Source organism: Arctopsyche grandis, chromosome 13 (genome assembly GCF_051622035.1).
Source record: "Arctopsyche grandis isolate Sample6627 chromosome 13, ASM5162203v2, whole genome shotgun sequence".
NCBI lineage: Eukaryota > Metazoa > Arthropoda > Insecta > Trichoptera > Hydropsychidae > Arctopsyche > Arctopsyche grandis.
This window is the reverse complement of record NC_135367.1, coordinates 23,697,551-23,710,231: the sequence shown is the minus strand read 5'-3', so window position 1 is coordinate 23,710,231 and position 12,681 is coordinate 23,697,551. Positions and strand designations below refer to the sequence as shown.

General features: G+C 34.6%; 1 protein-coding gene across 1 annotated transcript; it reads right to left on the bottom strand.

Annotated features, from left to right (window-relative positions):
- Nucleotides 1-3,626: 3,626 nt before the first annotated feature.
- On the bottom strand, nucleotides 3,627-11,034 carry LOC143920668 (uncharacterized). The gene is made up of 15 exons (XM_077443594.1): nucleotides 10,370-11,034; nucleotides 10,055-10,260; nucleotides 9,470-9,984; nucleotides 9,224-9,401; nucleotides 8,529-9,145; nucleotides 8,305-8,456; nucleotides 8,120-8,236; nucleotides 7,846-8,046; nucleotides 5,418-5,826; nucleotides 5,240-5,346; nucleotides 4,952-5,163; nucleotides 4,637-4,877; nucleotides 4,328-4,567; nucleotides 4,063-4,260; nucleotides 3,627-3,826 (listed from the first exon to the last, which is right to left on the bottom strand). Exons 1-15 carry the CDS (start codon nucleotides 10,898-10,900, stop codon nucleotides 3,701-3,703), a joined length of 4,050 nt encoding a protein of 1,349 aa, XP_077299720.1. The 5' UTR covers nucleotides 10,901-11,034; the 3' UTR covers nucleotides 3,627-3,700.
- Between the last annotated feature and the right edge of the window lie 1,647 nt (nucleotides 11,035-12,681).

Genomic DNA, 12,681 nt, shown 5'->3' with positions numbered 1-12,681 from the left:
GAAACAATCCTATAAGACTGGTCTTAAAAAACTGTTACCATCTTATAATGACAGACTTTCTTTTTTCCATATTGCAAGTTTGTCTCAGCGTAGAAGGGTTTCTGATTTGTTAATTTTATATAAGATTGCTAATGGTATTCTTGACACATCTGTTTTAAGCGAGATTAATTTTAACGTTAATGCCCGATTCACCAGATGCACAAATCTTTTTTATCCACCAATTTGTCAAAGCAACACTTCTTTCAATAGTGCAATCGTTCGTATATGCCGTATTTACGATAGCTTAGATGATTGTCCTGACTTCTTTAGTGACTCTTTTAGTATTTTTAGGACAAAGGTGAAGAAAATAATATGTGGTTGATTTGCTTCTTCACCCTTATAGTCTTTCTTTTTCTTTTTTACTTTATCTGTATCTTTTTCTTTATCTGTTTCTTTTCTTTTTTTTTAAATCTTGATGTTTTTGTAATTTTACTTTTTTATATCACCATGTGGTGCTCACTGTAAATGGAATATTATATTTTTATTTATGTTTATTATTATTTTTTGTCTCATTATACAACTTTCTTTTTATATTTTATTCTGTATGTGTGCCTATTTAAATAAAATAAATAAAAATAAAAAAGGTCGCCTCTCGAGTCATCTTCTGTTCGCAGACAGGAAAGAACGGCACGTCGCGTGCTTGGCTCCCCACTGTGGAGGTTCTCCCACATTTGCTAAGGTAAAAGTCGAAATTCTCGACAGGGCGGACCCTCTAGGCTCGGAAGCGAGACTCAGTCGACTCGCTCCTTCTTGTCATTGATTGCTCTTTGCGAGTACTCTAGTATTTCCGTGCCCTGGATTAACCTGACTTTTACCTGATGAAATACTCCGGCATATGTATACTGCCTGGTTCACATATAATTTCGGACGGTTGGGCCAGAGAAATGTAATATTAATAGAAGTGGCTTTAGGTGTTATATTGTTGTCAAGCGACATTCTGTCCATAGACAAACCTAAATAATTTTAGCATCAGTCGTATCTGACGCTTGGTGCTCGACGTATGTCCGATAAAAACTTCTCTGTTTGTTTATATTACTCGCAAGATGGGCAAGTATCGGTAAAAATTGCACAATACATTCAAAAACACACAATAAACAACATGGGATACATTTTATTAGTAAATTGATCCGATTGTATTGCGTGCGATGTAGCGTATTTATAGAGACGTGCCGCGTAAAATTGACAACAATTATTTATTCGTAAGGGCCCCTCTATTCTTATTACATCTCTCTGGGGCAGACCCTCTAGGCTCCGACCCGCTCCTTTCTGTCATTGATTGCTCTTTGCGAGTACGGAAATATTCCGAATTCCGGTAAAAGTGGTTATAATTTCGTGGATCCAAATGATAGTGAAATACATACGCAAAATGTGGAAATTATGTGAATGCGTGTGAAAAGAAAGATGAGGCGTCAATTTGGCACAACGCCTGCCCATTTTGATTCATATTTAGATGAATTTTTATTGAACCACAAACGAATGCGTGTATATTCCATTCGCAATATGTGGAATATTTCCGTACGCTGCCCAACCCTCCGAAATTACATATATGCGAACCAGGCAGTATATGTCGGAGTATTTCATCAGGTAAAAGTCGAGTTAATTCGGGGGACGGAAATAATTAGAGTACTCGCAAAGAGCAACCAATGACAGGATGGAGCGGGTCGACCAAGCCTCGCTTCCGAGCCTAAAGGGTCCACCCTGTCGAGAATTCCGACTTTTACCTTTTTTCAAATATGGGATTCACCGTTATCGATCACTGTCAAGCAAGGATAAAATTTTACCGAAAATACTCCAGGGGGTGATTTTGGGACGGTGTATGCTGAGTGTGCTATACATTTTTTTCGCATGTTTAAAAGTATCTAAAAGAAATCATGTGCCGCGTTCCTTCCTGTGTGATTTCGCCTTTAGGTCGAAATCTTTTAGGGCGAGCCTATTTTACAAGGCTTTTACATATTTAACTTAATTGCGGCAGTCGACAACGCTAATATTACTTACAATATTTTCCGTATCCAGTTCCCATATAGCCACCTGTGGTTGCTATTTAGGACCTGGATACGGAAAATATTGTAAGTAATATTGTTAGTGTCGACGGCCGCATTATGAATCAGTTGTAATTCTTACATTCTTCCGATCGTGAAATTTTGCATGAAATACAATGCATTAAAATAAATATTGAAAGTTGTATGCTCAGCATGACGAAGAGAAATAGGACACGGAATATGTGGACGAGACGTATGACAAAGTAAAATAATGGACGAAAGAAGAAGCACGAATGATAACAGAAGAAATATAAAAGGGCCACGAGATAGATGGGTAGATGAAAATCAAAAAAAATGTGTGGAATATTAAAGAAGCGTTTTTGCTTCACTAACCCATTTGTTCAAGTTGAAATTACACAAATTCTCAATAAATATGCTCAAATTACTCAAATTCCCAAAACTACCTACCGCCCCTTTCTGCAATTCGATACAATACACATTAAACGATAAGAAAAATGAAAAAAAAAGTTTCGAAATTTTCTTTTCGGCTTATTTTGAAGTAAATCTTCTTTATAATGTATTTTAAGAAAGTTTTGCTTCTGTATTGTAAAGTGTAATACTTGATATAATTTTTTATTAAGTATATATTAAAAAAAATGGTAAAAGTATATTTTGTATAAAGAAAAAATAGCTTGTAAAAACAAAAGAATCAACAATGAAATAAATAAAAAGATGCAACATAAAATTTAAAACGTTTCCATCATTCAAACAAAATTGTGCAATGTTTAGAAGCACTGGAAACACGTTACCAAAATGCAGTTGATGCATTCTCAATTGAGGTGCTGTAAATAGTTGTCAATGCACGCAAAAATTAAAACCAATTTTTAATAATTAATTATTCAAAAAATAATCAACGAGTAATAAGGCGCAGGCCGTTTACAATAAAACAGAAAAATAAATTAAAACGTACAAAAAAAAAAAAACGTTCCAATTCCAAAATATGGCCATCGCAAATATAAATAATTTAAAAATACATTTTAATAATATAATTAATAAATTATATTCGAATTATTAATAACGAAGCATTGTAACAGCTGTGCGAGGCGTATACTGACTTGGCCCCGCGCGCGGCCTTCGGCCCCAACTGTCACATGTGTTGATGAGTCGACTGGCGTACAAATTTGTTTATGAAGAACATAAATAAGCACAAAATGTCTATCGTGACCTACAGATGATGATCACCTGACTCTAGGGCTGCTAATCGCACCCAAAACCCCCGATTTACCCCCTTTGATCATACTCAAATTTCAGGTTTCCTATAGGCCAATGTGCTTTTTCAAAATGACATTGTAATCCTATAAAATGAAAATGTCCATAAATCCCAGGCCATTAAACTTAAAAAGTCCACGATTCATTCAGGCATCGAATCAGCTGAATATGGACTAATACAAATACTATAAACACTACCTATAAACCCCACATGAATCACATCACATGCATTCAACATTTGACGTTTCACAAGTTCTCATAATAGGAAGGAATGGAATGTATATTAAAATTTAATGGTTCATACATTTTTATGATTATATTGAAAGTAAAACACATATTAAATATCATATAATTTATTTCATTACACTATAATTATAAATAAAAACAAACATTTGCCTAAAAAGTGCTATTTATTACTCCATAAAATCTAATAAGCTTTTTTTAGATTTACGACCCAACTCGTTGGATAGCTTCGATTTTTTGGAACTTCCTTCTGAATTTGGGGTTGTTATTTCAGAAGCCATCTTTCTTTTTATCAGCTGAAAATATAGCATCATATATAAATTCATAATTGTCATTCAATCATAATTTAATAAGGGGAAGAACACAGTGATTGGCAATTTGGATTTAAAGTCTAAAATAAAACCTCATTACTGATAAATATTACATAGTATATTACAAAATGACACAAATTTGGACACATTTGATTCACACTAAGGTTATTTTTAAATTTTTTGCCAATTACTGTACTCTTTTTATATAATAAAAAAAATACTTTGATATCTTCGGACTTTTCATTATTGCACGGAGGGCTGACAGTTTCGAATACAAAATTCTTTCTTTTTCCAGGAGCCAGTGAACTTAAATTCTTAGGAGGATCGTTTCCGTTAGTTGGAACACTACCTTTTGTCAACAAAACTAACCTATCAAGTGCAGCCTGCCCTCGATTTATGAACGATCCTTTGTAATTGTGCTATAAAATATAAACTCAGTCATAAATATATATTAAACAGGGCAATTAAATATATTATAAAGCTTACCTGAATCATCATGAACGGTTTTTTAACAGGACTAGGCAAATCTTTCAACGGTTTTTTATTAAGCTTCTCAGAATCATTGCATTCATTCTGACTTACATTCACCGTGATTACATCATTGTTACTATCATCTAGAATAGGTTTAGTTGATGATTTTAACGACGCTTTAATGAACGAAAGCCGTGATATCATCTGCGGTGCTGATTTTGCTTCTTCGGGATTTTGAGACGCTTCATGTTTTTCCTGAAATATAACATATGCATTATAGAATGTACTGGCGACATATAAAATGGTATCAATCGAGATACATACGTGCATTTCTCTGAGGAAAGTTTCACGTTCGTATCTTTGCCGCCGCCACAACTCTTCGCTTTGATCGTCGAATCCATCTTCCTGATTGTCTTCGCCTACTACAGCACCACTTTCAATATTAGTGTCGACATTTTTCCAACGAAATTTGCGCTCCCGAGTGCCACCTTCCAAATCGCCGTCTTCGAGTAAAATATCTTGAAGTAATTTTATTTCTCGGTTGTCTTGATCAAGCATTTGATGCCTAGAATAATATTACATTTCAAAATAAATATTTTTTTACTATATACTGACTTTGTTTATAGTATAAAAATAAACCTGTGTATTTTTTCTAGTTCTTTATTGACTTTTCGTTGATCAAGTTGATCGGCATCTCCTTCTTCCCATTCGAATTCGTTTAAGCCTCGTTCATCTTCGTCTCCGGATCCCCTATATTCATCGTCTGTGGTCAGTTCAGCTTCTTGCTCGAAAAATTCTGAAGTTTGCTTCTTTTTTGGCTCGGGAGCTATTTTTTCCGGTACCAATTCGATCTAAAAAAAAAATAAACGATACAATTCAAAGACAAAATACAAATACAAACATAGTTTAAAAACAAAAATATAATACTTCATTTTCCTCTGAATCATATTCGACTTCTTTTTCCTCATCGTTGAGATCCTCCATATTCGACACACTAATATCATCATCAGATATTTCATCGTCGCTTTCATCATCTGAAATATACAAATTATTCAATCAACTTATATGAATATTTATAATGATTATACGTCAAATAAACACTAACCAGACATTAACAAAGGCTGAGCCTTTCGTTTTTTATTCCTATCATGTCTGGATTTTAATACTTTAACTTTTTTATTATTATCAACATCAGCTTCAATGTTTTCTTTTTCATCTGACGAAGTTGATGATAGAATAGCATACTTTGTTTTTAAAACCTCTGGATTTGTTTCAATAACATTTTCAACATCAACAGCTTTAGAAGGTTCTGCATTAGTGATTACATCAGTTTTATTCACAGGCATGAAAAAAGACATAATATTATTGCCCTTTGGTTTCGTTTTGGATGGCTTTATAATATCTTTCGAATGTATGATTTCAACGGGTTTCTCTGACGGAGTGATCAACGGCTGAACAATTGATGTGACATCAAAATTATTCTTCGACATGTCGATATCGTCCAGTGGTTCAATCTGAAAAAAAAAGAGTTAGTAGCGTCGGTAGGCCCGTGTGGTCTGCACCAGGTGACACCATTTTTTGGTTGTGGTCGTTATTGTATGAAGATCCTCGAGTGGCTACAGCCTCATTGCAATTTCTGTATATATACACACAGCTTTCTGTATATATACAGCTTTCTGTATATATACAGCTTTCTGTATATATACAACTTTCTGTATTTATACAGCTATCGCGAAATCCGTCTGGTGCGGCTATATATCACATCAAATATGAGCCATGGGCATTTGTTTGAATTCCTGATAAATCAGTGTATGTACCCAGGGCCGACGAGAGGGGGGGGGGGAGGAACCGGGGTAAAGTTCTAGGGTCCGGACTAGTCGAAGGCCCCGTGTCGGGACGTCCGACTGACTGTCCGAATATTGATATTTCATATTATTCTACATACATAAAAATACATGTATTTATTTGATGTGTCCAAGTGTAATCGTGCCTGTTATATAATACTTTCTTATTCAATTATTTTAAAAAATAACAACCAAAATATGGGCCGTTATATTTAAGTCCAATTTTCGGTTCCGAAAACACTATTTCTGTTTGACTTAATTCACAAATTGCTATATCACTTCTTTAATTCGATTTGTCCCCAATTGCGAGAAAGCAGAATAAAAATATTACAGGTCACCAGTATTTTAAAATATAATTAAACCCAAAAAATTATATTTAATGTTTTGCGAGATATATCTCGAAATGAAGAAAAGTAGACTTTTACCACATTCAATTATAACGGCTCATGAAATTATTTTTCTAATAGTTCTGATATATTTTTGACATATTTAAAATATATCTATAAGATCTTTTTTTTTTAGTTTGTCATAGGACCCGAAATGATTTTTTTCCAGGGTCTGGGATTTCTCTCGGCGGCCCTGTATGCACCTAAAGATAAGAAGGTTAACTGATTCACTCAGACGGAGACGCAATCCAGAGACAACTTATGTTCTTTTGGTGCTTCTCTCTCGTAAGTCATAACTACAGATCGGCGCTCAGCTAAATGGGTTCGATATTGTCAATTTCTATGGTTAACCTTTTTTTTTGCTTTCTAGCTTTGTATGGACAATAGTAATGACTCTTTCCTGGAAAATATCCCATTTATCAGACTGAGCGTCGATCTGTAGTCACAACAATTAACAAATATTAATAACTAAAGCCCGGACCCAGAAGGTGCCGCGTATTGTTCAAATGTCGTAAATGCATTGTTAAAGGTTTGCCGAACCTTTTTTACAAAGGATTTACAACAATGGAACAATGAGCGGCCCCTTGGCTATCCTACCTCTATTAATAACACTGTTCCACACAAAAAATGGTTCAGAGACGATATATGACTTTTCTTATACATAGATCTATGCCCATAAACACGAATCTGGTAATAAAAAATGTACGAGCGAGCTTTTCGCTCGAAATTTTACCGATTTAAAATTCAGCACACTTCCAATTATCCCTTTTAAACGAAAACAAAAAATATTGTGGCCAGAAGACTATCCCAATAAACATGTTTCAATAGAAAATACTCAATATAAAATAGTATTAACAGTGGGAAAAAATCCCATGTGAAAATACGTACTTTTGACTTTTGATTTGAACTGGACGACTACTTAGAGATATTTGAAAGCTGAAAAGTACTACAAATGAAAGATAAAATACCCGAATATAGATTCCAAAATTCATTTTGAACAGTAAAATGACATATTTTGAGACATCGACCGAACAACACCAAGATATAGAAAAATCGCGTGATTTAAAAAATATATATATCTCCGAATATCGAGCTAATCAACATTTTTTATTACCAGATTCGTGTTCACTGGGCATAGATCTATCTATAAGAAAATCCATATCTCGTCTCTGAACCAAAAAAAAAGTCGTCGTTTGTAGAACAGTGTAATTAATAAAAATATTGTTTAGGTGACACCACTCTTAGCAACATCACTGATTAACTGTAATGAAAACTACAATGTACAATATAAGTAAGTATTAACCTGTTTCTGCGATGCTGTATCGTTGATACCTTCAAACTTCCCAGTGCATAATTCTAGTAGTTCACTCTCGGTGTTTGGAATCATTTGAGTATCAGCGAGTGACGTAGTTTTGTCAAATAAAGTGTCAGATTCAGTGATCGACAAGTTCATTTGCTGCGTAGGGAATTTTCCTGAACACAAATCGGCAAGTTCTTGTGTATCCTAGAAAAATATTATGGTCAGTATTTAATAAACAAAAACAAAAACTTCATATGTCGATGAAATGAAAGCATACTTGAGTATTTTCAGTGGTGTCGGATTCCGTGAATAGTCGCTTTTGAAGATCATTCCAACCAGGCTTTTCAACCAAAGTACTTTGAGTTGGCGATGTTTTGTTTAATTCTCCATTTATCTACACATATAAAAAACCATTATTAGTTGATGATAAAACCATTCATTAGTTGATTCGAAAGTACTTACGCTTTCTGAAGAGGTTACTGTCATAGGTGAATGTTTTGTCAACGGTGATATAAGACTAGCGAGACCGGAGAGTTTGGGTTTGGAGATAGTTACGGGGCTGATTTCTAATTGGGATGATAAACATTTCTGGCCCAAAGTTAGATGATCATCAGCTGAAAACAACAAATATAATGTATAATAAAAAAAAAATACAATAAAATTCATTGTGAAAATAAAATACTAACAATCGAAATTGAAGCTATCATTCTTATTAACTTCAGGAGTATTAAACATATCCATGCTTCCTAAAGTATTAGCGCCGATATGAGTCTTCGAAGCATCTGCTTCGCCATTTTTAAGAGAAACTTCATGCGAATCCTTTGCATCACCTTTAATAAGATTTGAAGCATCTTCATCTGAATCATCAGAATCGATAGGTTTTATTATACGGGTGGGTTTCTTTTTATCCGTCGGTGGATGAACAGATTCTGCTTCAGGCTCTGATGATGAATCGTCGTCAGATTCATCATCGCTCGCTTCGTCGTCGTCTAGTTCTGCTTCTTCATCAATATAGTCACACTTTGATTTTTTAGATTCCTTTATAGGCACATCTTCTTCTTCTTCGTCTTCTATATCGGGTTCGTCTTCAACTTCACTATCAGTTAAAACTTTCGATTTATCGTACTTTTCATTTTCAACTTCTAGCTTATCTTCACAATCTGAAAGTTCATCATTGACTTTTTCCTCACGTTTTCTAGACAGTTCTTCCTCATTTTTTCGTTTCCACTCTTGAAGTCTTTGTTCACTTATATGGTCTATTAAATCGCGTTTGAAATTCATAAGAGCCGTTCCGGGTATGTCTCTAAAAACGAATATTTTATATTTAATTTAAAAATAATACAAATTTAGCTAGATATTGATGAATCATTATATGGCTTACGTCTTTTCTTTTTCTCTCGCTAGTTCTGCAGGCGATTTAAGAGAGGCATGAAATAAGAATTTCTTTTTCAAAGCATTAACTCCGCTTAACTCCTCTTTGACAGCATTCGGGGTCAGGTCGATGAAGCCGTCACTAAATCCACTCAACTTTGGACTCGGCAAACTGCACGATATGTGCTCTGAAAATATATCTTGAGTAAACAAACAGAAACTATCGCTTCAATACAAATAAATGTAATAGTATTACCGAGTAGTTGTCTTTTCAAGTTCATCGGAGGATCTTCTGATCCCACATCCATCAGTTGAGTGATACTTTCGGAACAATTCGGCTTGTCGATGGGTTCACTCGAAGGTTGCATAGCATCGTCAATGTCTTCAGCTGTCGTCAGATCATTTTCAAGATTTGTAATGCATGTTTCGATGTCTTTTGTTATTGCTGGCGACTCTTCTTCGTCAAACAGTAAGGCAGTTTTTTCACTGCTAACACATTGAGATGCAATTTTATCAATATTTCCTGAATTTTCTAGGACACCTTCAGTACCGGTTAAAGCTTGGATTTCATCATTTAACTCCATAGTTATTTCATCATTTACTTCCATAGTTATTTCATTATTTACTTCCAGCTGCAATTCTTCAGGTTTACTCGCAGGCAGTATGTCAATAGAATCGGAGATAATCATTTTATCGGTATTTTCAGTTTCATCGTCGCTTTCACTTTCAAATAATTCAATCACTTCCTTTTCTCTTCTTTCGAGTTGTGTTCTAAATAAAAAAATTAGCTATTCTGATACAAATTAAACAATGAATGTGTGAAATAAATAAAAATACCAACGCATATTCTTTAAGCTCTTCTGCATTCATACGAAACGTCGGTTTCTTTGTACCAGGAATAAATTTTATGTTTTTCTTCGATATGAACTCTTTGAGAGATATTTGTTTCGGTCTATGATATGGTAAATAAACATCTTTTTCTCTCAACATTCTACTGGATTCACTGTTGATTTTATGCATTTGTTCCATAGCTTGTTTTGCCGACATCTACATTAAAAAAAAACATTCATAAAAAAATACTACATATTATAATATATCTCACATATATAATATTACATATATAAAATAAATAAATCTCAATGTTTGTTTTGCATACCCTTTGCGTAGCTCGTATTTTATTTTCCTGAGTCGTATTTGAATGTTTGGCTTCTTCTAGATTATTTTTTTGATCGGATTCATCGTTAACTCTGTAATCTTCATCGTCTGAACTTTCAGGATCGCAAAGGGCTGATAGTTTCGATTTGAATGCATCATTTTCTTTTTCATTGAAAATATTTGAATCATCATGTTCGCTCATGTTCTCGTGCACTTTGGGGGAAAGTTGATGTTTCGAAAGTGAACTTTGGTCAGAATCGCTGTCGTTGCTTACAATACGTTTCAATTTCTTATCAGCAGTGCTTATTTCTGAATCTGACTCTTGGTCAGAATTGTTGTTCTCCACAGTTTGAATATGTCGAGTCGGTTCTTCTGAATCACTATCGGACAGGTGGATCAGTTTCTTTTTCGGTTTGGTGAATGTTATATCTTCGTCGTCGCTATCTGAAGATGATGAATCTGTTTGTTGTATCGGATTATGTATGGAAGTATCCATTTCTCTGGTTGGATGATCAATTTGAAGCTCCTCCATGGTTATTTATTTTATAAAATGTGAGTTTAGAGAGTAGAAGACGAACGGCAATGAAACTTTATAGCTTTGACAACTGAGCGCACTGACAGACACTCCCGCCAGAATCACTACACAACATATGTACCTAAACAGCTAAATTTTCGTCCATAATCTTAGCGATTACTAAGAAAGTAAAAACGGTTCGGTGATTACTAGTAAAATGTGAACCGGTCACAGGACAACCGGTCGCTCTAGATCGGTCACTCGTGATCACCCGTCACGCTAAAACTGGTCACAAGCTAAAACTTTGACTTTTCTATAGATATATTTTCAATCGTAGTAATAATATTTAGAATATCTATAATTGATTTTTTGCCCTTCTATTTTTTATATATGTAAATGAAAAGTGCTACAATTACATTGAATAAACCAAAGATAGACTTCACTGAGAGGATTAGTGAAAAAATCTAAAGGCCTGTTCATACCTAGTCGGCACGAACCGACTTCAGCAGGTATCCGGCCGTACGAAAAGTATTCTTTGGTACATTTTGTATGGGTATGTTCATTTTAACCGTCACGTTTACGCCACGGCAGGCTTACAGCAGTACCCGACATTTCCTGTTCATACCTTACAGCAACATCCGTCAACGTATCGTATCCGTCTTTTTGGCCATCGTGGAGATATACACGCGAATTACGTGCCTTGAGTCTGCCGCTTTGCTGTTTTGGACCAATTATCGATAGTGACAGTTGACAGCTGTTCAATCTTTCGACATGGTTTTGGCGCTGATAATGACTTTTTGACAATGCCTCCTTAAATTTTGTAGATTTTTTGGTGATTTGTGTTATGGAGGATGAACGAATGAGACGACTGGCATGTTAATGCACGTGTTTATTATATGACAGCTAAAGGCAGAGTGGTAGTGGCTCTCCGAACCCAGCCGAGTTGGTTCCCACTCGCAGGAACGCAACCAAACTCGACCATGTCGTATAAGCGAGCCGCCACAGTGTTTTTATTTTATCCAATATCGGTTCATACGGAAATGTTTAAATTTTTTTTGTCCATCATCCACAAACTCCTTATACTGTGTCCAAAACTCTCCTTCGGTTTTTCTATTTTTTAACATGGGATGCACATCAAAACGCCTCCGTGCTTTTTATTGCCTTCTTGAGCTTCTTCTTCCAACAATAACGCGATTATACATAATTTTTCGTTCGATAAACGCCGAAACATTTTTGCTGACTTCTATTCTGACGCGTAGCTACGAATGCACGTGTATGCATTCACATTGTAAGTACTCGACAATTATGTAGCTCGTGCAGCGTAACCTGGCACGTACCAATACAAACACGTATATTGTGTCCATGAAGATGTGAATAAGATTTTTTGTATCTGTTTTCTAGTGCTGCGTACGGACCAAACCAACGACGATTTTGGTCCAACGATTTAACCAGCAGGATAAAACCAGTAGCGTACAAAATATCGAAATAAAAATTAAATTTAAAAATTGAAATTAAATATCAAAATTAAAAATATTATTATTATATTAAAATTAAATTCAAATATCAAAATAAAATTATAATCAATATATTAAAATTAAAATAAAATATTGAAATTTAAAACAGAACATGCCCAATTTAAATAAATTTTCGAGATTGACCTAAAATTAGATCATCAACAATCACATACAGATAATCCTCGACTTTTGTTTGTCGAAGATGTTTTGACTTACGAAGATACGCACTAAGATCGAAAAAAAAATCAAAGAATTATTATTTTTACTTCCCCGTAATGCGCAGTT